We start from the raw sequence: 26,100 nt of genomic DNA, 5'->3' as shown, positions 1-26,100 counted from the left end.
TAAAACATCTTACTATCAACGTTGTAGAAACAATCTAAAACAAAACACTCAATATCCTAAAGTAACCTATTATAATATACTTATGAACTGATAAAAGTCCAATGTCTTCATATTATTATAATGTTGAATATGACAAGTTATTGAATTAGTTAAGGCCTAAGAAAGGGCTGTTCAATTTTTGGTCTTTTCAATTATCCTTTAAGTTAAGAACTAAGAGGGTGTTGTTAAATTTCTTGGCTTATGTAATTATCTTTTCAGTTAAGGACTAAGAAGAGTGTTGTTAAATTGTTTGCTCTTTCAATATTTCCATATTATAAATTGTTTCAAGGCCTACAGCACAGTACAATTAAAAAATTAAAGTGTATTGATTTTTCTTAGATATCTTTGATCTGTTTCGTCAAGAAAGCATAATTCTATTGTATAGTGTATAACCAATGATCATATAAAATTTTGTTTAAAGAATATAAAGATTCAAATAAGAATAAGAAATAATAATAAATTATCTTCTGCTGCATGAGGTTATAGCGTAAAAAAAAATTTACAGGGTAAATACAATGAAATTAAAATATTCAGTATAAGAAAAATATATAGTCATAATTATACCCTTTCATCAATATTCATGCTACTGGAATAAATTCCTGCATAATTTGCAAAAAAAAAAAAATCAGCAAAGTAAAAAATAACAGAATAAAAAATATCAAACAGATATATCATTCCAGCAAAAAAATGCTGTTGGACAAATACATTTTTGAGCTTGAGCTTTTTTCTACGTAAAATACGAAGTTATTTCAAAACATATAAATACATCTTGTATTTTTTTGACAAAGGAAAGATAAAATTATTCCAAAAACATTTGATTGCAAAATAATAATAAAACAGTTGTAAAATAAATTTGAAGATGATATATAAATAAAACCTAGCGATGTACAATTGATAAAGAAATACTTTGAATGCACTTTTTATCTATTTAAGTTTGTAAATAAGTATTCCAAAGAAAAGAGAATGCAATTTTTCTAATTAATTACATCATTGTAAAAGTATAAATTTAGAATATCATGTAAAATAAGTTCTGATCATAAAACATGATCTCCTTTGTGAGTGGTTGACTGCATAAAGTATAATTTTATAAAAATCAATTAAAAAAAAATCGAAGAAAAATTGAAATTGAATCATCATCACTCAAATCTATTAAATAGTTATAAATTAGCTTACTTACATATGCCCAATACTTTGAGAAAAAAAATTGGATGTGTAAAATCACAGACTGCAGTAGTCAATTAATTTTTACTACTTGAATCTATTTACTACTTAATACAAACAAAATTTTTCTTTGTGCTTTAATTTAAACTATGATTTTTCTGAAACTTTGACAGAAAATCATTTGTACCAAAAAAAATTGAATTATATAAACTTTTGATTTTAATAATAATTACTGACAATAAAAAATATCAATTATATAAACTTTTTATTTTAATAATAATTACTGACAATATCTAACAAAGTACAATACAGCCTTGAATATTCTGTTCCTGTTTAATTACTCTTTCCAAAACAGGCCAGGAGGATCAAGAAGAGGTAGACTATATCAATATACAGCTGTAGGGCTCCATACACATACTCCTCGGGAGAAAGCTCATGTTTCTTACCACCTACTACCATCTGGGTGTCGTACACAAGGAACTGCAAGAATGACAAATTAATTTATAAGTAAAAGTATTGTACATGTTTAGGGGAAAATATGACTTTTGTTGTCTGGCTTTAATTTCAGCTTTTTTCCCTAAAATTAATCAATATACATACATATCTATTTCTCTTTACAGAAAAAAAAGGTATTCCATATATATTTATGATGACTCAATCAGAACAGGATTCTTTCAATATAGTAACTCACCATTCTGCATCTGTTTATAAAATAGGTTGTGTAAGTTGTTGATATTTTAATTTTGAAATATTTCCAAGGAGCAATAGAAAAATTACAACATTCTCTGCTAAATTATTGTACACTAGTTTCAGATAATCTTTAGCTCAAGTATCAACTTCTTACTACTTATACTTTTACCATATTTCACTTGTTACTTGATAATCATATCAAAACAATGTAATGTGCTTAAAACTTTTCAAAGAGAATTTAGGTGTGAAAATCTATTTGCCCTTTGATAAATGTACACCATTAATCTCTGAATTTTGTAGAATATTCATTATCATCCTGTCTTTAAATATCCAAATTCACCGGGGTTTGAAACCCACAACAAAAACAGGTGAGAAAAATTAGTTTCAAAGATTTTTCAATATATGTTTGTTTAAATAAGAAAGAAAGAAGTGAATTTTCAAAGGTTACTGACCCAAAGATTGAATTTTTAAGTACTGTAAATTATTGAGAGGTTTTTAATAATGCTAAAAATGTGACTGGGTGAGTATCACAAAAATAAGAACTCGCATTCTTATATCTGATACAAATATCTAAATGCAGTTTTTCCTGACATCGCAATAATTAATCTTGCATTTTTGTCCATTTTTTCCAAAATCGCAATAATAAATGCATGCAATAATTTCTGAATTTACAATAGTTGCCCATCTTGTATTTTATGAGTCAACAGATTTCTCATAATGAGTAAAATATAACAATCTTAAGTGGCCCACGTCTAGATTAAGGGGCAATTAGCTTCTGGGCCCCAGCTATATTCACATCCCGTGGACAACATCAGGCCATTATAATAAATATCTTACAAGGCTGAAAACCAGAGCAGCAAGGCCACCATAGACACAGTCCAATATCTGAAATTAATTAAAACATTTAAAAATATTATCCATTGAGAATATCCATGTTACATCACTAGTTAGGGAGAAGGTTGGGCTCACTGTTTAACCCTGCCACATTTTTCATGTGCCTGAAGTTCAGTGATTGTTTTGGTTCATGTCTGTTATACTTTTATTGGTAAATTATTTTGTTGTAAATAAGGCCATTTTTTTCTCACTTGAATGTTTTGGTTTTTTTTTCCATTTTATAGACATACTGTATGCCTTTTCATTTATGATGGCCATACAGTTGCCTATAATTGCTTACATCCATTTTATTTGAACTTAGGTGGATAGTTGTTTCATTGGCAATCATACCACATATCCTTATTTTAACAGATAGACAAACTATTGCTTAAATAGCCTTTTGAGAGAGGTGAGCACAAAAGACTTAACAAAGATTTTTTAAAAGATCAAACATGAATAATAATTAAATAGACCTACCCTCCAAGCAAAAATATTGGCTGGGAAAATCAAATAAAAAATCAAGCAGGACCATCCAAAAAAGAACAGTACCATCACCAAGGCAAACAACAGACCACTGCACAAAGTGAAGTCAATCTAAAACATAAAATAAAATTAGTTAAATATTACAGAACAACATAAAGAAGTGTATTCCTAAATGGCAAAATGTATGCTGTTATCTGCTCGTTGATGGGTTGTTGTCTGTTTGACATATTCCCCATTTCCATTCTCAATTTTATTCACCGGTTAAAAAAATGTCATTTTGATATATATTTCCAAATTTAACATAATTATAAATAAGACATGAATTATGATTTTTTTCAATAAATAGCTTTGAACAGCATACATGTAAAACAAATGAATATTACTGATTCATTTTTCCTTCAGTCCAGACCACCATTTATTTCTTTTTGTAAAAACATCAAAATCTCCCTCCTTCCTTAGAAAAATCACATTCCCTCCACATAGTAGGTAGATCTTACTATGCTTGTTTATCAATAATGTCCACATAGTAGGTAGATCTTACTATGCTTGTTTATCAATAATGTTGTTTTCAATTTTATTTTATTCATTATTGCAATCAAAATAATATAATATAACTGCTCATACAAAAATCATAATGAAAGGGCAATAACTCCAATAGGAAATCCACTGACAAATTAGATAGGGAGAAAATGTCAGAACAGCTTAAATTTCAGTTTTTTCCCTCTATCAGAATCTTCTTGTCAACTTCAGTTTTCAAATCATAAAACAATTATTTTTATTTTTCTCCCATATTTTATTTCTAGTTATTGCAGAAAAAATAAACGACAGAACAAAATACAATTTTAGTAGAAAGGGTTACTCATGATAGAAAGCTGTGGTGTAGTGGTTAATGCATCGGACTACTAGCGCAAAGGTTCCTGGTTTGATCCCCAATCCACGGAGAAAATTTGAGGGACTGAATTTTCAACTCTCTCTTGACACCATTTGCCAGTATGGTCTCGAGGAAACAATGATAGTCCGTCAAAAGGGGACTATAAATGGCTCACCCGTGTTAAGAGAGAGCCATATCTTTTGCACATAAAAGACATCCATATAGATTTCGAAAAAGAGCAGGCTAATGCCACTACAAGGCAGCACTTGGACCCGCAAAGTGAAAAGGGATTAGTATAAGTTGCAATAACTTGTTTACAATCCACTATAAATGAGTAAGTTTAAACTAATTCATGATTTCTCAGGTTTGATTTATTTTGTGTTTAATAGTTTCAAATATTGGTAAAATATATTAATTCTGGTAAAATGTGGAGAGGCATCTTTAAGATCAATCAAGCTGTGTTTGGGTGAAATTGGTCAAATCGTTGCAGAGAAATTACGAGGTGATAGCAATATTTCATACAATCCTAAAAGTCTAGCAAATCTTAATATAAGTTCCATAACTGCCTATTCTACAATATTTATATGGATTGAGGAGACAACAGTGTCGTATTCATGGGATTGGAACCTTCCCCCTTTTTTACAGCCATATTCATTGGATTGGAACCTTCCCCCTTTTTTTACAGTCGTATTCAGGGGATTGGAACCTTCCCCCTTTTTTTACAATCATTACATTTGAAAGGGGATATATAGGTGGAAACACCCCCCCCCCCCCCCCCCCCCCCCCACCTCACCCTCTCAATTGGAAAATAGCTGGATCCGGATCCACCCTGGGATAAAGATCTGGCTTGGGTGCTGTTGAGTATATTGATAAAATCATCTTTACAATTTTCAGGAATGAAATAATATTAAAGTACCAAGGCATTTTCATTTTAGATTTCAAAAGATTGACTTGTTTTTATGAAGAATCCAAAATAAATCATATTGTACCTTAGTCTGGATGGCAAACAGAGATAAAGACAGACAGACAAGGCATGTTACTCCTGCTGCCACAAATACACTGGTTGTGTCATAAAAGCTACAAAAATAATACAATTTATAAAACACATGACTGCTAAATTGACAACTTTAATCCTATATCAAAAGTATAAAAAAGCACATAACTGATTACTAGCAAATATATTCCATATTTTGATTTAACACCTAATGAACATGACAATGCATTTATATTAATGCTGCAATGGCTTTTCAAAGCTTTTTGTACAGATCACACAAAAAATGGACACAATGAATTTGATATGTGTAGTAATTGATTACTTCTTGCAGAGGAGATGCTTAGATCATTGTTCTGATGTGGATGTGTATTGTACGAATCAATGTGCATGAAAACATTAAAGGTACGTGTATTTCTTAGATTTGAAATAAAATTCCAAGCAATTTCTGGCATGTGTTCAGGCATTGTAACAGGTTATAGGTTCAAATTATTCATCTAAACAGTGAACGGGTGAGAAAAATAAACCAACACAACAAGGAATGTAGGACCTTAAATAATCAGACACATATTAGAAAAATTTAATATAACTACTTAAGGTGGTACATGTCACTACAGGGAGATAACACTGAGCGTTTAAATATAGATCTTTTAATAAGGAAATATTAAGCTTCTCAATGATCAGAGTTAGTGTTTGTCAGACTACTATAAATCCATTGAAATTTTCCAATAAAGTGTGTGGTTCATATTTGTTGAAATTTTTGTATTTTTGTCAAAAGGTCAAAGTAAATATTTTTTCTTTTTTTTTTAATATTAAACTAGCAAAATCAATTTTAGTCAAGGTGTTTGGTACCACCTTAACTTTGACAACTGAAAATAGATAGTAAATATTTGTGTGATATATGCCCTACCTGCTGATTGTTCCAACCATGTAAGAAAAAGCCAGGGTCTGAAAAAAAATAACAAGAATGTTATTCCATAAAAATTATACTGTGGAGTGTCACTCACTCACTGGATTCAATAGTGGGTCTCATTGGGGTCTAAGTGTGAAGTGGGATTCGTGACTTTTTGTAAGTGTGACACACGAAAGTCAAATAGTTGTGCTGTGAAAACAGAAAATGAAGTGTAGCGGAACACGGGAAATTACAAAACAATGAGAATTGCTTTAATATGTACATAGTGTAAGCGGGATACAGGAATCTAACAAAAAACAGTAAGCAGGATCTGGGATCAGAACCCCCTTAATGAGACCCCTACAATATATATCTCTCAAAGATTATTATGAGAAACACATTTGTATGGATTATTGTGAGTAAAGGCAAACCACAAAATTAATATCTTCAGCAAAATACATTTTTTTTATAGACTTGAATTTCGGCGTCTGCAAAATTACGAAATCTAGTATCCACAAACCAGTCAGTTCATGAAAAGTATATATATAGAACTATAATATGATCAAAATTGATGATACACTTATATATTTGATCAAAATAACTGTCTTTTTGATATTAACTTTTTAGGAATTGGTGGTAAATGATTGCTATCCTTTATTAAGGAGTGACCAAGTCAATGTCTTAGCCTGAGAAACTGACTGTTATTTAAGAAATTTGATTGTCCATTATCGTTTTTTGTAATTACAAGAAATGTTGCACACAAATAAAGCTTTCAATATTCAAAATGGGATTTATTTTTTTATTTTTGTGAAACTTTGAATATACACTGTATATGCCTTTTGAAATGTAAATATTTCTAAATTATTTATCCATGGTAAATTGTACTTACAAAAACTGTCAAGCAAATAAAGTTTCCTGGATACTTTCGTCTAACTGATGGGATACACACTAGAACTATGTAAGTCACAAGGAATGTAGCACTGAAAGAAAATCATACATCACTATAAAAAAATATTAATAAAAATATAAAAGCTATGCTCTCATTTCACTTTCATTGTTCATTGACAAAAAATATACTATTTTTATATTTTAAAAAGTTTCACTTAAATCTTTGAATTACTATACAAATGTAATTTTCCTTAAAGACATGTATCATAAATGTCTACATTTGAGAAATAGATAATTTCTTACTTAACCCCGCCGTATTAACCCGACCACATTATTTATGTATGTGCCTGTCCCAAGTCAAGAGCCTGTAAATTCAGTGGTTGTCGTTTGTTTATGTGTTACATATTTGTTTTTCGTTCATTTTTTTACATAAATAAGGCAGTTAGTTTTCTCGTTTGAATTGTTTTTCAGGGCCTTTTATAGCTCATTATGCAGTATGGGATTTGCTCATTGTTGAAGGCCGTACAGTGACCTATAGTTGTCAATGTCTGTGTCATTTTGGTCTTTTGTGGATAGTTGTCTCATTGGCAATCATACCACATCTTCTTTTTTATATAAGTAGTAAATACAAGTAAATTTTGTGAAATATAAATCCTTAATATTATTGATAAGTCACATGTACAGGCATTATCAAAACAAAAATTTGTCCAAAAAGCTGTTTGAAGTATAGGTGTCAGACCACCAATTACTCCCTCCAATTTAGAACGTATGTAAAAGTAGTCCTCCTTTGACACAAAATAGTGCTTTTGATGTCAATGTTTACTTAAACTAACCAACAAATTTGCAGAAATGAAACTTTTGGTGAAAGGGACATATATTTAGACCATTTTGAGCCAAAATTCACTGGCCTATGAGTTTGCATAAAAAAATCAGGATTAATGCGCTACATAGTACACTAATTTAAGATTTCCAGAAAACCGGGAGTTATTTTGGTAGTACCTGTCTTTTCAAGTTCAGATATTTGTTACAAGACTTTAAAAATTAGTTGAAAATTGGCATGTAGAAAGGTGATACATGTACAATTCAGTATATACGTGGTTTCCTTGAAGTTAAACTTATTAAGGTAAAATATTTAGAAAGCTGTGAAAATTGCAAAATTTGGTTAAACAGATAGGGATTTCTAATTGGTGGTTTGACACCTATATAAGTGTATATAACATAGCTTGCTCAATATCACACACAACATCCCTTAACCAAAATAATACATTTTTGTACCTCTAACAGAGCTCTCGGGATTATATTGGTGTCTTCAGTTGATATGGTTATGATATTGAAAAAGATATAGGAGATTCTCTATATAATAATGGTAAGGAGATAAATAAGCAAGAACTAGTTTCATTCAAAGTACACAAAATAAAATAAAACATGAGCACTGATGAGCTCTTTAACATACTAACTAATGGTCAACAACAATAATCCTTTTCTATTATCTATATTTATCCTGCAATTTGTGTTCTACTATACACATACAGCCCTACAGATATCGCTATGCTGTATCTGTATACTATACAGAATCGCTTTAAAGCTCCGCCCACTGCCGGACTGAGTATTGTTTGAACCTGTGTGACCTCAGAATGTGTATTCCAGTTGCATTCCAATGACGATGACAATAGTCGATTTCAAAACTTGAATGTGTACTATTGTGTTACAAAATCAACCATGTCAATTTCAGCATGCATGTTTAGTGAATGTCAAGTCTGAAGCATAGGACAACTCGTACACTTCTGTTTCAAATTTGACAATGTTTTGTTATTTGTTTTTACTGTTGAAATTAGTTGTTATGTTAAAATAGATAATTATTTACCTTGAGCGATGCATTATTGCCGACTATTCAAGATTTTTTTTTTGCGAACCCACAGCGTAATGTGGGATTTTGATATTACTACACAGGCCTCAAGGGATTACTAATCGAAAATAAATGCTAAATATGTTTAGATTTTGTGTCTTTCAAAACACAAACAATATACAGAATTAATTGCAGGATAAAGACAATAACTGTTAAGTGTCTTTAAATATCAGCTGTATTTGTACTCGGCTCGAAACAGGTTTAGTAGCTCGCTAAAAGCTGGCATACACCTTGTTTCCTAGCCTCGTACAAATACAGCGGGTATTTAAAAACACTAAACAGTTATTGTCTATATAAAGATGTGATATTGAGAAAGCCCTATACCACTGTCTATATATACAGGTGTGATATAATATTAACTATATACTTACTAAGATACCCAATAAAACCAAGATCCTGTTGTCTGTATAAATGTTTTGATTGGTTTACTGAAAGGAAAAACAAATGATAATTGGTTGTTTAACTTGAGAAAAATGTAAATATTCTGGACAGAAATGATCCACTTGTATTATGTGGCGCTAGCTATTTGTGAAATTGGATTGAATTGTTCCAGGTTTCATTTCTATGAAATGTACTACAGAAGGACCTAAAATTGGTGGTCTTTTAACACAGGTTTTTGTTTTATACAGAAGTCATCTTGACAATATAGTATGTCTACAATTAAGGTGGAACCTAACACTTAAACTAAAATTAATTTGGCTCTTTTAATTTTCTTTAAATTTTGACTAAGTATTTAATCAGAAAATTATACTGGTTATATAGCAGTTTAACAAACACTTATTTTGATCATTGAGATGCTTCATATTTCCTTTACAACACAACGTAATTAAAACGTTTAGCTGATTTTTGTTATTTGGATGGAGAGTTGTCTCATTGGCACTCACACCACATCTTCCTATATCTATTTACAGAGTTATCTCCCTGTAGTGTTAGGTACCACCTTAAAACTGTAATACAGTTAATGTTTGTGTTTTCATAGTAACAGCACATTTAAAGGTATCCATAATATTAACTGCCTCTGTGTTGTACACTCTACTGGAAACATATTATAAAAAAGTTTGTTTTAAAAACTTAGTACACCAAAAATTGAAAATAATACAAAATATGCTTTGATTTTAATGAATGCCATTGTATGTTATAACTTACACAAGAGAAAACAGACAAACAAATCCAAAGGTCACCAGTAACTGAACCATCAGTATAAGGTACACCTAAAATTAAACAAATATATGCATTATCAAAAATTTCAAAACAAATGATTTCTAACTGTAATGTATTACACTAGCACATTGTATTTGGAAATTTTAAATGTATTCCATTTTGTTTGAACATGTTACCTACATTTATGTTATTGTATATTAATATGAGAAATACATTTAACAGGCTATTATTTAAACTTGGAATTATTTTAATTATGGAATTTGCCTAATTTCTTGTGCTTGAAATTTTTTAATAAATTTCATGTTTATTCTGTACTTAAATGTTCTGTGCCATGCACAACACTTTCTGTTACAAAGAAGATAGTACATTTTCAATAGAATGTACTGTGCCGCGAACAACACTATCTATACAAAATACATTGAATATAAAGTGTTATGGGCAGCTCAAAACATAATAATACAAAATAAAGAAATTATGCAAATTCCATAATTGAAAATAATTCCAAGTTCAAATAATAGCATGTTATTTATAAAATTGCAAAAAAATCATTCTTCTCTTGTTGGCTGAGACATACATGCCTCTATATTTGTTATCTGTTATCAAAAGAATATGCAATTCCACATTTATTTTGTTTAAAATTTGTATCTTTTTATGTAAGATCCTGTAATAATGAAGTACAACTTTGTCTAAGTCTCTGAATTTCTTTACTTATAAATAAGTAGAGAGGTAGAGAGAAATTCATCTAACCATACCTTTCTGATGAATGCATGTCTAACAGCCTTGTCACCGAAAGAACTACCAAAGGGACTATCTGCAAAGTTTGTCTCATAGTTACTGTCAGCTGTTCTATCTGAAAAAAATGTATTCTGGTTATCATATTCAATTTGACGAATTTGCTAAAGATGCATGAATTTCAATCATTGAAGCAAGGTAAGTTAAATTTAAGATAGAGTTATCTTTCTTTGTTCATGATTGTACATTTGTAGTTGGTTCCATTTCTTTAACAGATTCATCCACCATTGATTACTTATGTATTTTTTAAAGGTATGGTAATTCAAATACATGCATGTTGTAATTTAAATATCACAATATAAACATATCATCAATAAATTGCATGACATTTACTAAAAAGGACCTAAATAATAATTCACTGCAACATTTTTTTTTAACTATCAGAGATCATGGCCATGGACATACAACCTATGAATATTAAGATATCAAGTCATAACCATAGGGTTTTGATTGCAGTTCATGCAATCTTTACCCCAAAAACTAAGGTTTAATTATCAAGTTCATTTTCTAATATTTCATACAAAATAAAACGTATATCAACATACCATACACAAAAACTATACAATGTCATATATATGTTGTACCCAAACTTTTGTAGTATGTTCACAATTTGTAATTTTAAAACAAAATCTATTACATGTAAACCAATTTCTGTGGATTGTGTAAGTAAAGGTAAAACAATGAATATGATGTTCAAATGTACACACCTTTTTCTTAAAGCAATTTTAGCAAATAAAATATCCATGAAAATATAAATTTTCCTCAATCTAAGAAAATTGGTATACATGAAGATAAATGAATCCACATTGTTTCTTTATGTTGTATAAATAATTCTTACTTTTAGGTACATGTACATTGGTTGGTGGAGGATTATATGACTTCTGTGGAGGAGGATCTACTGCTGAAGCATATGTTGGAGGGGGTGCTGCTGGTGTACTGTACTGTGTATTATAATTGGACCCCAATGGGTACGGTGTCTGATTTGGTTGCTGGTTATAGGCCATTATAAAATGTATCTTCTATCTACAAATAAAAACAGTACATCGTAAAAAGACCTCAATGTCTACAAATAAAAAAAAATACTTTTCACATATAAAGAATGGCCACTTAGATCCATTTAGGATTTTTCAGTAAAAGGAAATATAGATAGTAATTCTAATATGACGTCCTTATTACGCTTTGTAAACAAAGCAGTGTTCTAATGAGCACAAAAAATATGCTTGACACATGCGCATGGACTTACTGCTTATATCAACGTTATCCTTTAAAATATCGACAAATATAATGCCTACCCATGTTAAAATGAGCATAGAGCATGACATGAAGGAATTATTTCTTAAACTGAACATTGCTAGAAAACAAACGAAAGTTGATACCAACGTATCTTAAACTTAAACAATATAATAATATAAAAAGACATGGTTACCAAGACCCTGCACTTGCTGCCTCTTATTCAATATTATGGTAACATTTTGGATGTAAGGAAATATAGCAGCTGAACAAATGTCTGTGATGTATTATTGTGTCTTTTGAGTGGGTCTCATTTGGTTCTAAGCATGCAAGGGATTGGCCAATGTTTAAAAGTGTGACACATGAAAGTAAAATTTTTTAGCGTGAAAATGGAAAAATAGAAACAAAGTTAGGCTGGACACTGGAAATAGCAATTGCTATTATGGCCATGATAGTGAGATATAGGATTCCCCTATAGTCCAAATAATTATGACGTCTTGAAAGGCTATTTTATATTTTTTCTTTGACGCCTTACATCGATGTCAAAGAAAAAAAATATAATAGCCTTTGAAGACGTCATAATTATTTGGACTAGTCGATGTAAGGCGTTAAAGAAAAAAAAAATATAATAGCCTTTTAAGACGTCATAATTATTTGGATTAGGATTCCCCCTGAATGAGACCAACTTTAAAAATCTTTCGATATATATTTGTATGATGCCACACCCTTATCAAGGTATAGTAGAGACCCATTGAAGAAAAAGATGTCGGAATATAATTTTTATTGTTTTAATTGAAAGAAATATATAATTATGAGCAAGTGCATGCTTAAATCAAATATATGGATACTTGTCTCACTCTGACATGGAAACAGTTCATCTAACAATAATATATATGTACCTGCTCTGGCAGAACCTGAAAAGGGGGCTTCTGACTTAATTTTGTAACAATTTGTAAAGCATCAACAAAAACCATTATATTGACCTTTGAACATGTTGTAGAATTCACTTAAGTTTTGATTTAACACAAATCAGTATCCACATATTTGTTTTATACGGACCCCGGTCTCTTTCAATTATGTCACACCCTATTTCACACCTCAACACCTGGCTGCTTCGTATTATTTACATAATAAAATCATTTGTAATACTAATACCATGTCTTCTACGACGTCATGATTACATAAACAGCAGAATGATTTACAACAAAAATCTTACGATATAAGCAATTCTAAATATTGTCTCCTGTCAATGTTTGTTGTGAAGCGCAGTTCCAAATACCAGGAAGTCAAATATAGATTAGGGGATCACATGAAAGGGGGAGCGGAATTACGAAAGTGTCGTCTATTTTTAGAAATAACTAAATTCAGGGCTGCCTAAATTAAAGAAGTATTTTTCTGATCGTGAAACCAAGGTTCGCTTACGTTTAACTTAAGATTTCAATCAATGGTTAAGGGAAGTGCCTCACCTGCTCATATGATGTCATAGAGCCAATCCGTACAATAAAGGCAGGACAGGAGTTTTGAGTTTAAAAAATGGCAGGCTGAGCAACTTGGCAAAATAAAGGTCCGATGACAAATAGTGTAAAAAAAAGTCAAGAAAAACCAAGGACGTATAACTAACATATATATATCTAATATACGTCCATGGGAAAAAATTATAAAAAAAAATGCAGAACCGAATAGAATGGGGAAAAGGCAGGACAGAGATCACAACTAAACTTAACTTTTTGAAAATGCAGTCACACAAAATATCTGTCATCCTAGCCCTCCCTCTCCCTTAAAAATCAAGGCAGTGTCTGCGCGTACCCGCATGCGGGTACGAATAGTCAAATTGCCGTTCTAGGCTGCGCGTACCCACATCCGGTTTTCTAATAAAATGCCATTGGATCGGGTATAAAACGTGAAATATCTACGGAAATTATCGATAAAATGGGGATATCGTGTAGAACGAGTGAAAAGTCTGAAAAATAATATTTTCAAATTGTATTTATCAAATAATGATACATAATAATCATTGCAAAATTAAATGCACAATGATGGAAAATGAACCTGTACAGTCCCTGTAAAAGAAAAACATGATAGAAATTAATACTATTATAAAATTTTAATGCAAATTTAAATAATATTTTTTTTATAAATTAAAAATATACCCATATGATATTTTAAAATAATCTTTAAGTAAAATGTAAAACAGAAACTAAAATTTTAAAATATATAAAACTACTAAAATTAAAGCATGAGTTTATAAAAATTAAAATTTAAAGAAGCAAGTAATAATGATTTATGAAACGTGAACGGAGGCTGGCAACATTTGAAATGTGCAGCCGGGTTGAAATCCGTGCCAAAACAATCATATTTGATATGCAAAATGTGTTCCAAATCTTAATTAGTTACACGAATCTTTTGTAATTGGTTTAAATTGATATTATAACTTGCTTCTTTAATTTTTATAAACTCCAGCTTTAATTTTAGTAGTTTTATTTTACTTTTTTCTTTTCAGGGACTGTACAGTTTCATTTTCCATCGTGATTGTGCATTTAATTTTAATTAATAAATACAATTTGAAAATATTATTTTTTCATATTCTTCACTCGTTCTACACGAAATCCCTATACTATCGATAATTTTCTTACATATTTCACGTTTCATTCCCGATTCGATGGCCTTTTATTAGAAAACCGGATGTGGGTACGCGCAGCCTAGAACGGCAATTTGACTATTCGTACCCGCATGCGGGTACGCGCAGACACTGCCTTGTTAGCTAACAATTCCAGAGAGCCAACAGTTACTAGAAGTATCAAAATCCAAAAGCTAAATACTAATATAACCCAACTGTAAAGAAGAACTAAATGAGACAGCATAAAAGAAGATATGGAATTTTTTTTATATTAAAATTAAAAAAAAAAGCCTGAACAAAAGACAAACATCAATATACTCATGTCCACAGCCAAGATGGCCACCAGCAAGGGACTTCTTTTAACAAAGGACCATATATGGACAATACAAGCAGATGTTTTCTTTTAGTGAACCCCTGAATGGACTGAAACCAAACATGGAATATATGTTCCTTATGAGGTGTTGACCAATTGCGGTTACTTTGAAGCCGATCAATCATTAAGATCTGAGGGTCACTAGTAAGTCTGTCTGTAAGTCTGTCTGTAAGACAGACAGACAGACAGACAGACTAGAATAGAAGAGACAGAAACAGAGACAGACTTCGTCGGTAGGGGAATACTAAAGCATGGCATAACAGCTCCTAATGAGGTGCTGACCAAGTGTTGTTACTTTGAAGCTGATCCATTTGTCTTCTTGTGAAAAAGCACTGAATGGAATGAAGCCACTCATGACATGAATATTACTTATGAGGTGCTGACTTAGTGTTGTTTCTTTGAAGACGATCCATCATCCAAGATGGCCACCAGCGGGGGACTTCGTTTAACATAGCGGACATATGGACAATACATACAAATGTCTTCTTTTAGAGAACCACTGAATGGAATGAAACCAAACATGGCATGAATGTTTTATTATGATGTGTTGACCATGTGCTATTACTTTAAAAATGACCCTTCATCCAAGATGGCCACGAGTAAGGGACTCAGTTTAACACTTCATAATCTATCTCGAAAAAAGAGATGGTCCGATGGATAGCTGCTCGGTATGCCTGCAACAGGTATCATAACACTAGCAGTGTATCAATCATGCGCAATACACCCAACTGGTCACAATTAACACAACACAGACTATGTGCACGCCTGGTTATGATGTATTAGATCACACATCATGTAGTTGCTATACCATCTAGCACAATTATCATCAAATCATTCTCACACCTTCAGACATATTTATACATCCAAAGACTAGTACAGATTTTCATTTTTCCCATACTTATAGGTTTCATAACGAGTGAGAATTAGATATCGCTTGATATCAACTCGAGTTATTTAATTTCAATATAATAATAAACGAGCCTGTGGCGAGTTTGTTATTACTATTTAAATTAAATAAAGAGAGTTGATATCAAACGATATCTAATTCTCCCGAGTTGTGAAACCTATTTCTCTTATGGTAAACATGCTTTTTGTGCTTAATTAAAAAAAATCCGCGAAACGTCGACCCAGTCGCTTGAACATAACTGCATTGTGACGTCATATGTCCTGTTCGTCGTCAATCTTCAACATAAGACTTTTTTAAACATTTTGTACGCTTCAGAATGTAATAATATTTGAATAAGAATATATAATAAGGTGAAAAGTGTGCGTATTTTCTATATTATTGAAGAAATCGCTTATCTCCGTTGCAATGGAGGAAATGTGCATCATTGTGACCTTTAACTGTCAACAATGACCTAAAGAATAGCCAATGAAAATGCCGCAATATCGTTTCAGGAGGTTTCGTTGGCCAATCAAATTAACGCATTTTTCGTATCACTTTTTCGTATCACACTCCGGACAGTGTGATACGAGAATTATCTATTCATGCGAGAAATAGATAACAGGCCCCAACCATAAGAGAAAAATGGATATTCCTTATGAAGTGCTGACCAAGTGTTGTAACTTTGAAAACAATCCATCATCCAAGATGGCTACCAGTAGGGGACTTAGTTTGACATAGGACCCTATGGACCATAAATACAAATGTCTTCTTTTAGAGAAATACTGAATGGAATGAAACCAAACACGGCATGAATGTTCCTTATGATGTGTTGACCAAGTGTTGTGACTTTGAAGACAATTTCATTGAGCCACAACTCCTCTAAAATCATACAAAGTCGAAAAATATTTGATATGACATACAAATGAAGCGTTTTGTACTTCTTAAATTTGTCTTTCTAAAGAATCTTTTTAATAGAAAACGCTCAGAGAAGTAAGAGATTGAGTTAAGATGTCAGGCTTACTACCTGCAAAATTCAAAATCTTATGGTATTGAATATGTGTATTTCCCAACCAAGATGAATGGGGTCTTTTGCATTATATATATATATATATATGTTTATCTTATTATCTCTATGAAAATGTGTCTTGCAAATCCTAATACAACTGTTTACCAAATATTATTGACAAAACATTGATAGTTAACCTTAAAACTAAGCTAACATTTAAAGTTAATAGACCATGACTGAGTGGGTGGAGACAAATAATAATAAGTAAACCAATGCTAATAATTCAGCATACCTAATCAAGCTTCACAACACTTTCAAAAATAAAGGCCTGGCCTTGAAGGCATAAAACTTTGCTCAGTGCTTGGAGCACAAAAATCATGCTCGAAACATGAAATCCAGCAATTTGATTGGTTGATTTTCGAGTCTGAGTACAAAAATCATGCTCGAAAGTTTTATGACTGTGAGGCCTGGAGCTAAATTTTAGGCTAAATTTTGTTAAAGGCCCTACAGAAATTTTACAAGGTCGGGCTGCTGTGCCTGTGGTTAAGTGTGAAGACCTATGTTATTGACCTTCTACAAGTGGTTACCCATAAACTGACCTAATCGTTAACTAGTAGTATTAATACATGTAAACTTACAGCATTTAATCCCTCTGCAATTGTTTGCACCTGTCAGGAATCTAATGTTCAGAAGTTGTCGTTTGTTTATGTAGTTCATAAGTGTTTCTTGTTTTTAATATAGATTAGACTGTTGGTTTTCCCCATTGAATGGTTTTACAGTAGTAATTTTGAAGCCCTTTATAGCTTGCTGTTCAGTGTGAGCCGAGGCTCTGTGTTGAAGACCTTGCCTCGACCTATAATGGTTTACTTTTATAAATTGTGACTAGTACTTAGATATTTTTTTTTAATGGCGGGCTCTGCTGGACAGTCTCCACAATGACAGATCCATTCCAACATTGAGAAAGTGTATCCTGTGGTATACACAAATGCCAGAATTGAATTAACATATACTAGTAAAAAATATACATCTTTTGTAATTAAGATTCTGTACATCAGATTGTCATCAATAAATACTATAAAGTTAACAATGTAACATGCCTTTTATTATTTGTTTTGTTCAACAATAAATTATATAACAACAGGTTCATAAACAAATTACACATCAGTTCATTTTCTCTTAGATTTTCCTTTACTTTTTGTCTTTTTTTCTGGCTCTGCATATTTTGCCTCTAGATCAGCAAAGAAACTGTCCATTTGTTTTGCCCGTGACTGCTGATTTGAATGAATTAGAGATTTTAATGCCTCGTCTTCCTCCCCAAGTCCTAACTTCTTAGCCTCTTCCTCAGCTTCATCTGCCTCCTCATCAGCCTACAAAATGGTAAAATGTCTCTTTGAAAAGATTCTTGTTATGCAGAGTTAAAAGGTTAGCAGACCATGCAAGACTCTAATGGGAAAGGTCAATAAAAGAAACCTTCATAAAAAATTTGGTTTACAGCAAATTCCAAGGAGTATGTAGCTAAAGCCGTAATATATGTGGTTTAAAGCTTGCTTGCTAGCTGAACTGTGAAGTCAGTGTTAGGTAAGGTACACAACCCTCCTTTAAGAGTAGACTAGTCTGACAGGTGACACATTTATCTGTCTGTAGGACTATAATACTTCTATAGGAGGGTAGTGTATCTTCCCTAATAATGACTTCACCGTTCAGCTAGCAAGCAAGCTAACCAAAGATATTACCTTTAGCTACATACTCCTTAGAATCTGCTGTAAAAATGCATTATTCAGCAGTTTTCATGTCCTACATGATACACGTCTTTACTAAAAATTAAAAAAAAACATGCAAGACTAACAAAGACAAGAGGCTCCAGACTTGGGACTGTTTGTTTACTTCACTTGTGCCCTTCATAAAATGGATTGGCAAAAAGTCATAGCATCACCATATTCCAAAAAAAAAAACAACATTATTTGTACCTTTATCAAAATAAATCTAGAATGGGGACTATGCATGCACAAGACAGAGAAATAACAACATTTTACAAAGAATGGATAAAAATGAAGACAAATAAAATAAAATTTCCTTTTAAATGAAATTAATAATTTGTTGTAATATAAAAGTTATCAATCTACTGGAGCATCAATTAAGGGAAAATATCTATTGTGTTGAAATTCCCTGTTCACAGAATATTGTGTGTTTGTCCCTACCTTTCGTTTTCTCTCAGCTATTTTTGACTTAGTTATGCTTTTTGTAAAGCCTTTATACTCTGTAATTTCCTTTTTCTTTATTAAATCTTTGATGATTTGTATAAACCTTGGTTCATCCTCGGCAGTACAACACATCACTCCATCCATAATCATGCCCATATCACCTTCATATTCACAGTACAAATCTTTTAAGTCAGCTAACTCTTCATCAGAGCCTGAAATTCAATTACAAAAAAATCATGTAAATAAAATTAATAATACTTTTATATAAATATGTAGGTTATTTTATTTTTTATTTCAGTAGTAAGAAACAACATGTATATCCCCTAATCAGAGCCTGAAATTCAATTACAAAAAAATCATGTAAATAAAATTAATAATATTTTATAAATATGTAGGTTATTCTAAAAAAAAATTATTTCAGTAGTAAGAAGCAACATGTACATCCAACAGTCATTGGATTTGCTATATTTAAGAACAAGCACTAAATTAAAGTTTTATGCAAATATGGAATTAAAAGAAAGATTTTTTTTTTAAATTGTCATTCTACATGTTTTATGTATAAAAAAAGGTAGAGTGGGGTGCCCATATTCGCCGGGGACACAATTTCGCCGTTTTATGATTTTGAGGTGTTAAAACTTCAAAGGATGGCTTAAATGGAAGAAATATACCGGTAAATGATATTATATAACAAATATGATTATTTTTTAAAGCTGAGAAAAAATTGCGACACCTTCCGAAAATCACCGAAAAACGGACAACAATTTTCGGCCAATTTCCTGAAGAAACAAACACAAATTCAAAGCAGTAATTCTAAGTAATTCTTTGACTGAATGCCCTAAATTTCAGTTCTCAATACCTTTGGATAACTGCTATTCATCTATAATGAAATTGATTAGATCAATGTTGTTTAAAGCTGCGGTTATTTGGTTTTAAATAGATGTGTAAAAACGGCGAATATGTGTCCCCCATTAACAAAAAATCAGGAAATTTCAAACACCCTTTAATCTTACTTTTCAGATGATTATGTTCAAACAAACACATTTACAAGCTTAGAAATAGTTTGCATTTGAAGTTATCTTCATATAAAAACATCAGTTTACTTCAAAAACATTTAGACCTGAACATAAACTGTAGAAAACATGAAAAGATGTGGCGAAAATGAGCACCCCACTCTACATGATCACAGGTAAACTGTAAAGAAAAATGCATTTGTTCTTTTAAACCTTTCATGTATAAGTTCATTCAATGCTTAACTTGAGTTGTTAGTTTGCTGTCTCGTAACCATTTACCAAACAGTTTGTTTATTCATACTTGCATTACCTTTATATTTTTCTTCAAATTCTTTAATATCCTGAGGTGTGACTTGATGAAATAGAATTCTCCAGTAATCATACCAATCCTTGTCTTGTGTCAAAACATCATCTTCATCATCAACTTCACCTAAATGTACAATATCAGTAGTCAAAATAAATTTGATGATTTTAGACAGGTCTCCCTGGAACAATTTTTTAGTCCCTTCATAGATTTGTTGAGGCCAAACATACATGTTTCCTGTTACCAGGCAGAACAAATATTGGAAGACAGGAAGGTTAAATGATTTTAATTTTCTAAGTATTTTGCATTTACTATACAGTACAGGTAGGGACTTATTTTTATGGATGCCTTAATCCGTCTAGATGTCAGACTAGTCGGACAGTAGTCCCTGTGTATATATTGTAGAAAAATTATATGTCACCTAGAATTGTGTATTCTTATAAAATATGTTACAATTATTGTATGAAAATGGTAAACCTATTCTTATATGTATATATATATAATTACAAGGAATGCCTGCAAACATAGCAGCATTCAAAAATTTGAATATATATATACATGTATGATGGACATAACATGTAAATAAAGGTCTGAGACAAATGTATTAATGACTTTTATTTTCTAGTAAGGCCTAAATTAAAATATTGTTTGTTTCCCCAATCCCAACCCTGTTGGTAGGTCTGGGAAATCATTTTATTTTTCCAAAAAGCTTGAACATTGTCATGATTGTCGGATGATTCGGCAAGCCTGAATATCCAAAACAAATAAAACAATATTTGACTTAGTTTTGATAATAAAATTATATGAGTAGCACCAATTTTCTAGGGTTGATCGGGATTGGGGAAACAAACAATATTTTATTTTAGGCCTAAGATTTGGTACAAAAATAAAATAATGTCCAACAAAAAATTGCAGTTTAAGGCTTTTCAGAAAGGTTATACTTGATCATATGTTTATACTTGTGTGCACTGCTCAAATATACGTAGGAGCCGCCTAAAATTTCAATACATTTTATATCAGTTCTGAACATGCTGAAGTTATTTTATAAGGCATTTGAAAGTTTAGTTTACAATCAATAGCATACATTGTACATTGTAATCTGAAAAAGCTGAAGCTTCATATATAGTTACCCTACGGAAAATGACTAGTTACAGTGAACTTATATACTGCACTAGCTCTCACCCCATTTTAAATTTACTGACCCTGTATATATTGTATTAGGTAACTATCATTTTGTGTAACAATTTATCTTACAGACTATCTTGATATGTGTAGTTTATATTTACTCTTTTTCTTGCGCCCACCGGAAGCGTTGACGTATTGGTCAAGTTTGACATATCAACGTAGAATGTAGATGTATATATACACTTAGTCAGACATTGTTGTAATCATTTTGTACCTGTTTCATCATATACTGCTCTTTTGTCTTTATCTGACAGAATACAGTATATCTTTCCAAGGACCTGGAATTTCTCTGTGGCCGTCTTCTTTCCATCTCCATGGACTCTGTCAGGATGTACTTTCAGAGACAGCTTGTGGTAGCCTCTTTTTACTACAATGAAAGCAATAGACATAAAAATATTGTGTTTATTCATGTAAAATCAAAGTAAAAATGATGAACTAAGGAATGTTCAAAGCTGTAGAAATAACTAGTTTTTTGACATACATGTCACTACGTGAGTACCTATGAAAACAAATATTATTTTTTGTTAATCTTCCATACATGTACATTGTGTAATGACAATCATGAAGAAGCTCGATGAACTTAACATGTGATCACCTTTATGTGGTATTTTACATCATAACATTAAAGAGGCTTGCATTATTGACAAAATTTTCCTGGTAAGGATCACAGGCGCTTGGGTCTATGATACAGATTTTTTTTTTTTTTTTTTTTTTTTTTTATTAAAATATTCAATTTTCTATATTTATAATACATATCTATCACTTCTGTGCATGTCTCACCTAGTTTCGAGTGATTTAAACGACCCAGAGAAAATACAAAATTTTACTATCCATACTAAGAAACTAGAGGCTCCAAAGAGCCTGTGTCGCTCACCTTGGTCTATGTGAATATTAAACAAAGGAAGCAGATGGATTCATGACAAAATTGTGTTTTGGTGATGGTGATGTGTTTGTAAATCTTACTTTACTAGTCTTGCTGCTTACATTTATCTCTATCTATAATGGACTTGGCCCAGTAGTTTCAGTGGAAAATGTTAATAAAAATTTACAAATTTTATGAAAATTGTTAAAAATTGACTATAAAGGACAATAACTCCTTAGGGGGTCAATTGACCATTTCGGTCATGTTGACTTATTTGTAAATCTTACTTTGCTGAACATAATTGCTGTTTACAGTTTATCTCTATCTATAATAAAATTTAAGATAATAACCAAAAACAGCAAAATTTCCTTAAAATTACCGATTCAGGGGCAGCAACCCAACAATGGGTTGTCAGATTCATCTGAAAATTATAGGGCAGATAGATCTTGATCTGATTAATAATTTTACCCCGTGTTGGATTTGCTCTAAATGCTTTGGTTTTTGAGTTATAAGCCAAAAACTGCATTTTACCCCTATGTTCTATTTTTAGCTGTGGCGGCCATCTTGATTTGATAGTCGGGTCACCGGACACATTTTTAAAACTAGATACCCCAAAGATGATTATTGCCAAGTCTGGATTAATTTGGCCCAGTAGTTTCAGAGGAGAAGATTTTTGTAAAAGATAACTAAGATTTACGAAAAATGGTTAAAAATTGACTCTAAAGGGCAATAACTCCTAAACGGGTCAACTGACCATTTCAGTCATGTTGACTTATTTGTAAATCCTACTTTGCTAAACATTATTGCTGTTTACAGTTTATCTCTATCTATAATAATATTCAAGATAATAACCAAAAACTGCAAAATTTCCACAAAATTACCAATTCAGGGGCAGCAACCCAACAACAGGTTGACCGATTCATCTGAAAATTTCAGGGCAGATAGATCTTGACATGATAAACATTTTTACCCCACGTCAGATTTATTCTAAATGCTTTGGTTTTTGAGTTATAAGCCAAAAACTGCATTTTACCCCTATGTTCTATTTTTAGCCGTGGCGGCCATCTTGGTTGGTTGACCGGGTCACGCCACACATTTTTTAAACTAGATACCCCAATGATGATTGTGGCCAAGTTTGGTTCAATTTGGCCCAGTAGTTTCAGAGGAGAAGATTTTTGTAAAAGTTAACAACGACGACGGACGCCGGACGACGCCGGACGCCGGACGCAAAGTGATGGGAAAAGCTCACTTGGCCCTTCGGGCCAGGTGAGCTAACAAAAAGGCAACTAACTCGACGCCATTTTTCTGCTATCTATAAATAAATAGATTGACCTACCTGGATTCCCCAACGATTTCTCTGGGAAAACGTGCCTTCCTTGCCGTCAGATCGCACACATCGTTGATATTTATCAAACTGGTATTGTTCGTAACATTTTTAGTCCATCTCCAGGATATAATAAAGAGATTTTAACTATTTTGACTAATTTCAAATTTACGTGCCCGGAAGTTGACTGTTTTTCCCGAACTTTTGTTAAAGGGAAGTAATAAAACAATTGAGACATGTATTTGTTAAGAACAACCAGAAATACTGTGGCCAAATGGACTATGCCTTTAGACTATGGGCTAAACCGATGGCGGGATAAATCATAAATTATTTAGGGGGGGGGGGCTTCATACTTTTCTGAGAATAATTTGGTTGATTAAATAGGGAATCACTGAATCATGACCAGAGCGAGCCCGCTCTTGCACAGTCAGTGGGCCCCCGCTTATGAACATTTCTGGGTCCCCACTAGTCCAAATAATTATGACGTCTGGCAAGGCTATTTTAATTTTTTTCTGGGACGCCTTCCTACGACTTATGTTGTAGGAAGGCGTCTCAGAAAAAAATTAAAATAGCCTTGCCAAACGTCATAATTATTTGGACTAGGTCCCCACTGTAAACGACTTGGCCGAAACGTCTCGAAAGCACAGAAATAATCAGAACTGGGCGAATTAACCGATAACCTTACCTTCACTAGGAGATGCATTTTTGGGGAGTGAAAGAACTTTGTACAGATCTTTAGTTTTGAACAGTTTCTTGCAAGACTCTAATAGTCCTGGCATTGTCAACCTTATTCTCAAAACCTTTTGTTTATTATGACGAAATTTGGCGCGTCTATTTTTAACGAAGAAAATCGCATTAAAGGGAAATAATCCAAAGGAAGGAAAGTCTAAAACATGGAATGTGAAAATGATAATTTTCTTTCATATATCGATAATAACTCAATCTAGGTTTCAGATTAAAACATTATTTAAATGAGATTAATTTTCTTAACACTGTCAAATGACGATTGATTTTCACACGCGGTTATTTTACCGACATTTAAGGCACCAAAGTATTGAAACATCTTAGTTCAAGCCGCCAAAATAGCCCTTTTCTATAAAATTTCACTGGCACCAGCAGTGAATTTGTTGCCGGCGCTGGAAAATAGTATATGTTATTTAAGCGCATAAAGTGAAGTTAAAAAGTATTTTGTTTCGCCATAGATCTATGCAATTCAAAATCAACAACAACAAAAAAAAAAGCTAGATTTAAACATTGAATTTTGAAGCTATGTGATTGGTTTTTTTTTTTAATTTGTATGATGTTTTAAATTGTGTTATTTACTGTGCATTATTGTAATGCGATCATGTTTTAAGTTATTTTAAAGTTGTATAACACAGTTAAAAAAATCATTAGATTTTATTCTTATGCATAATACATGTAGCACTAGACTGTCTGATTTTATCAATAATTCCAACTACATGCTTTGATAAAACTGCAAAACCAACAGACACAGAATTATTAAAAAAAATATCTTCCGTCCATGTCACTGAAATATCATGATTGCAAATTTCGTTGCGTTTAAAAAACAAAATGCAGATACTAAGAACCGTTTGATTCATATCATGAGTAGGCCTATTACGCCAATCGTAACTACTCGGCCATTCTCGCTACGCAGTAGTTATTTCTTCGTGCAACCAGAAAGGCCGAGTTGTTCCGATTGCCTATTAAGCAACATTCCATGAACCTTGCATATTCACTTGATGCATTTTTTTAATTACTTTAATCAATCCCCCACCTCCCACTACGCACATAGGGTAAAGATACGTAACAATCTTACCTAATCCGACGCAAATCAGCAACCTCTGATATTTTGTGGTTAGTGAATTAATTTGTTTACTAAATAAACATAAAAAAAATATTTAAATCTTGAAGTTTAAAAACACCATCTTCATCCATTTTCGTTTTGATTCCTTTTTTTCCAGTAGCAAAAAATATCACCAGAAATTTCCGATACGTTAATCATGTGGTTACTTATCTAATTTGTTTATCAATCAAATAAGGATAAACACATACTAGTATAAGAAATCCGATTTTGATTATAGAATATTTATGAATAAAATCTTCAGCAGATAGATACATGTAAGTTACTCGATTTAAATTTTACTGTTTAATGACCCCCGCCGAAGTCAACGGGGGAATTAATAAGTGTTATCCTTGACATTCCTCATCCGTCCGTCCCATTTTTGATTCCGCACTCTAACTAACGATTTACTGATCCAAATCTTATGAAACTCGTATAAAGTGATCAGAACAGAGTTCAAATTTGGGCAGTGAGTCACTAAACTTTCTAGAGCTATGCCCCTTTTTCATATT

The 26,100-nt window shown here is 32.0% G+C and overlaps 2 protein-coding genes across 4 annotated transcripts; both read right to left on the bottom strand.

Moving 5' to 3' along the window:
• Positions 1-1,233: 1,233 nt before the first annotated feature.
• On the bottom strand, positions 1,234-13,414 carry LOC134708175 (protein lifeguard 2-like). 3 transcript variants are annotated; one of them, XM_063568507.1, is made up of 11 exons: positions 13,133-13,348; positions 11,586-11,770; positions 10,708-10,805; positions 9,941-10,005; positions 9,166-9,222; positions 6,890-6,980; positions 6,019-6,056; positions 5,107-5,194; positions 3,241-3,357; positions 2,728-2,775; positions 1,234-1,680 (listed from the first exon to the last, which is right to left on the bottom strand). In XM_063568507.1, exons 2-11 carry the CDS (start codon positions 11,749-11,751, stop codon positions 1,534-1,536), a joined length of 915 nt encoding a protein of 304 aa, XP_063424577.1. In that variant the 5' UTR covers positions 11,752-11,770; positions 13,133-13,348; the 3' UTR covers positions 1,234-1,533. The 3 variants fall into 3 exon arrangements, with proteins under 3 accessions (XP_063424577.1, XP_063424578.1, XP_063424576.1); XM_063568508.1 differs by lacking the exon at positions 13,133-13,348 and adding an exon at positions 12,961-13,118; XM_063568506.1 differs by having other exon boundaries at positions 1,240-1,680; positions 13,194-13,414.
• A 4,525-nt stretch (positions 13,415-17,939) lies between these two features.
• LOC134708174 (dnaJ homolog subfamily C member 9-like) lies at positions 17,940-24,601 on the bottom strand. Its single transcript, XM_063568505.1, has 5 exons — positions 24,431-24,601; positions 21,774-21,926; positions 20,381-20,500; positions 19,058-19,272; positions 17,940-18,226 (listed from the first exon to the last, which is right to left on the bottom strand). Exons 1-5 carry the CDS (start codon positions 24,522-24,524, stop codon positions 18,026-18,028), a joined length of 783 nt encoding a protein of 260 aa, XP_063424575.1. The 5' UTR covers positions 24,525-24,601; the 3' UTR covers positions 17,940-18,025.
• Positions 24,602-26,100: the final 1,499 nt, after the last annotated feature.

This window comes from Mytilus trossulus, chromosome 2, assembly GCF_036588685.1.
Source record: "Mytilus trossulus isolate FHL-02 chromosome 2, PNRI_Mtr1.1.1.hap1, whole genome shotgun sequence".
Classification (NCBI taxonomy): domain Eukaryota; kingdom Metazoa; phylum Mollusca; class Bivalvia; order Mytilida; family Mytilidae; genus Mytilus; species Mytilus trossulus.
This window is presented reverse-complemented; position numbering and strand designations above follow the sequence as displayed.

What these genes read in the sequence shown, in the direction of transcription:
- LOC134708175 (XM_063568506.1), bottom strand. Translation starts at nt 11,751, where the DNA reads ATGGCCTATAACCAGCAACCAAATCAGACACCGTACCCATTGGGGTCC. An exon ending in CCAATATTTTTGCTTGGAGG is followed by an intron (nt 2,776 to 3,240) that starts GTAGGTCTATTT and finishes AATTAATTTCAG; the next exon opens with ATATTGGACTGTGTCTATGG. An exon ending in CTGCTCTGGTTTTCAGCCTT is followed by an intron (nt 1,681 to 2,727) that starts GTAAGATATTTA and finishes TCATTCTTGCAG; the next exon opens with TTCCTTGTGTACGACACCCA.
- LOC134708174 (XM_063568505.1), bottom strand. Translation starts at nt 24,524, where the DNA reads ATGCCAGGACTATTAGAGTCTTGCAAGAAACTGTTCAAAACTAAAGAT. An exon ending in AGCAGTATATGATGAAACAG is followed by an intron (nt 20,501 to 21,773) that starts GTACAAAATGAT and finishes TTGTACATTTAG; the next exon opens with GTGAAGTTGATGATGAAGAT. An exon ending in ATTTGAAGAAAAATATAAAG is followed by an intron (nt 19,273 to 20,380) that starts GTAATGCAAGTA and finishes ATTGAATTTCAG; the next exon opens with GCTCTGATGAAGAGTTAGCT.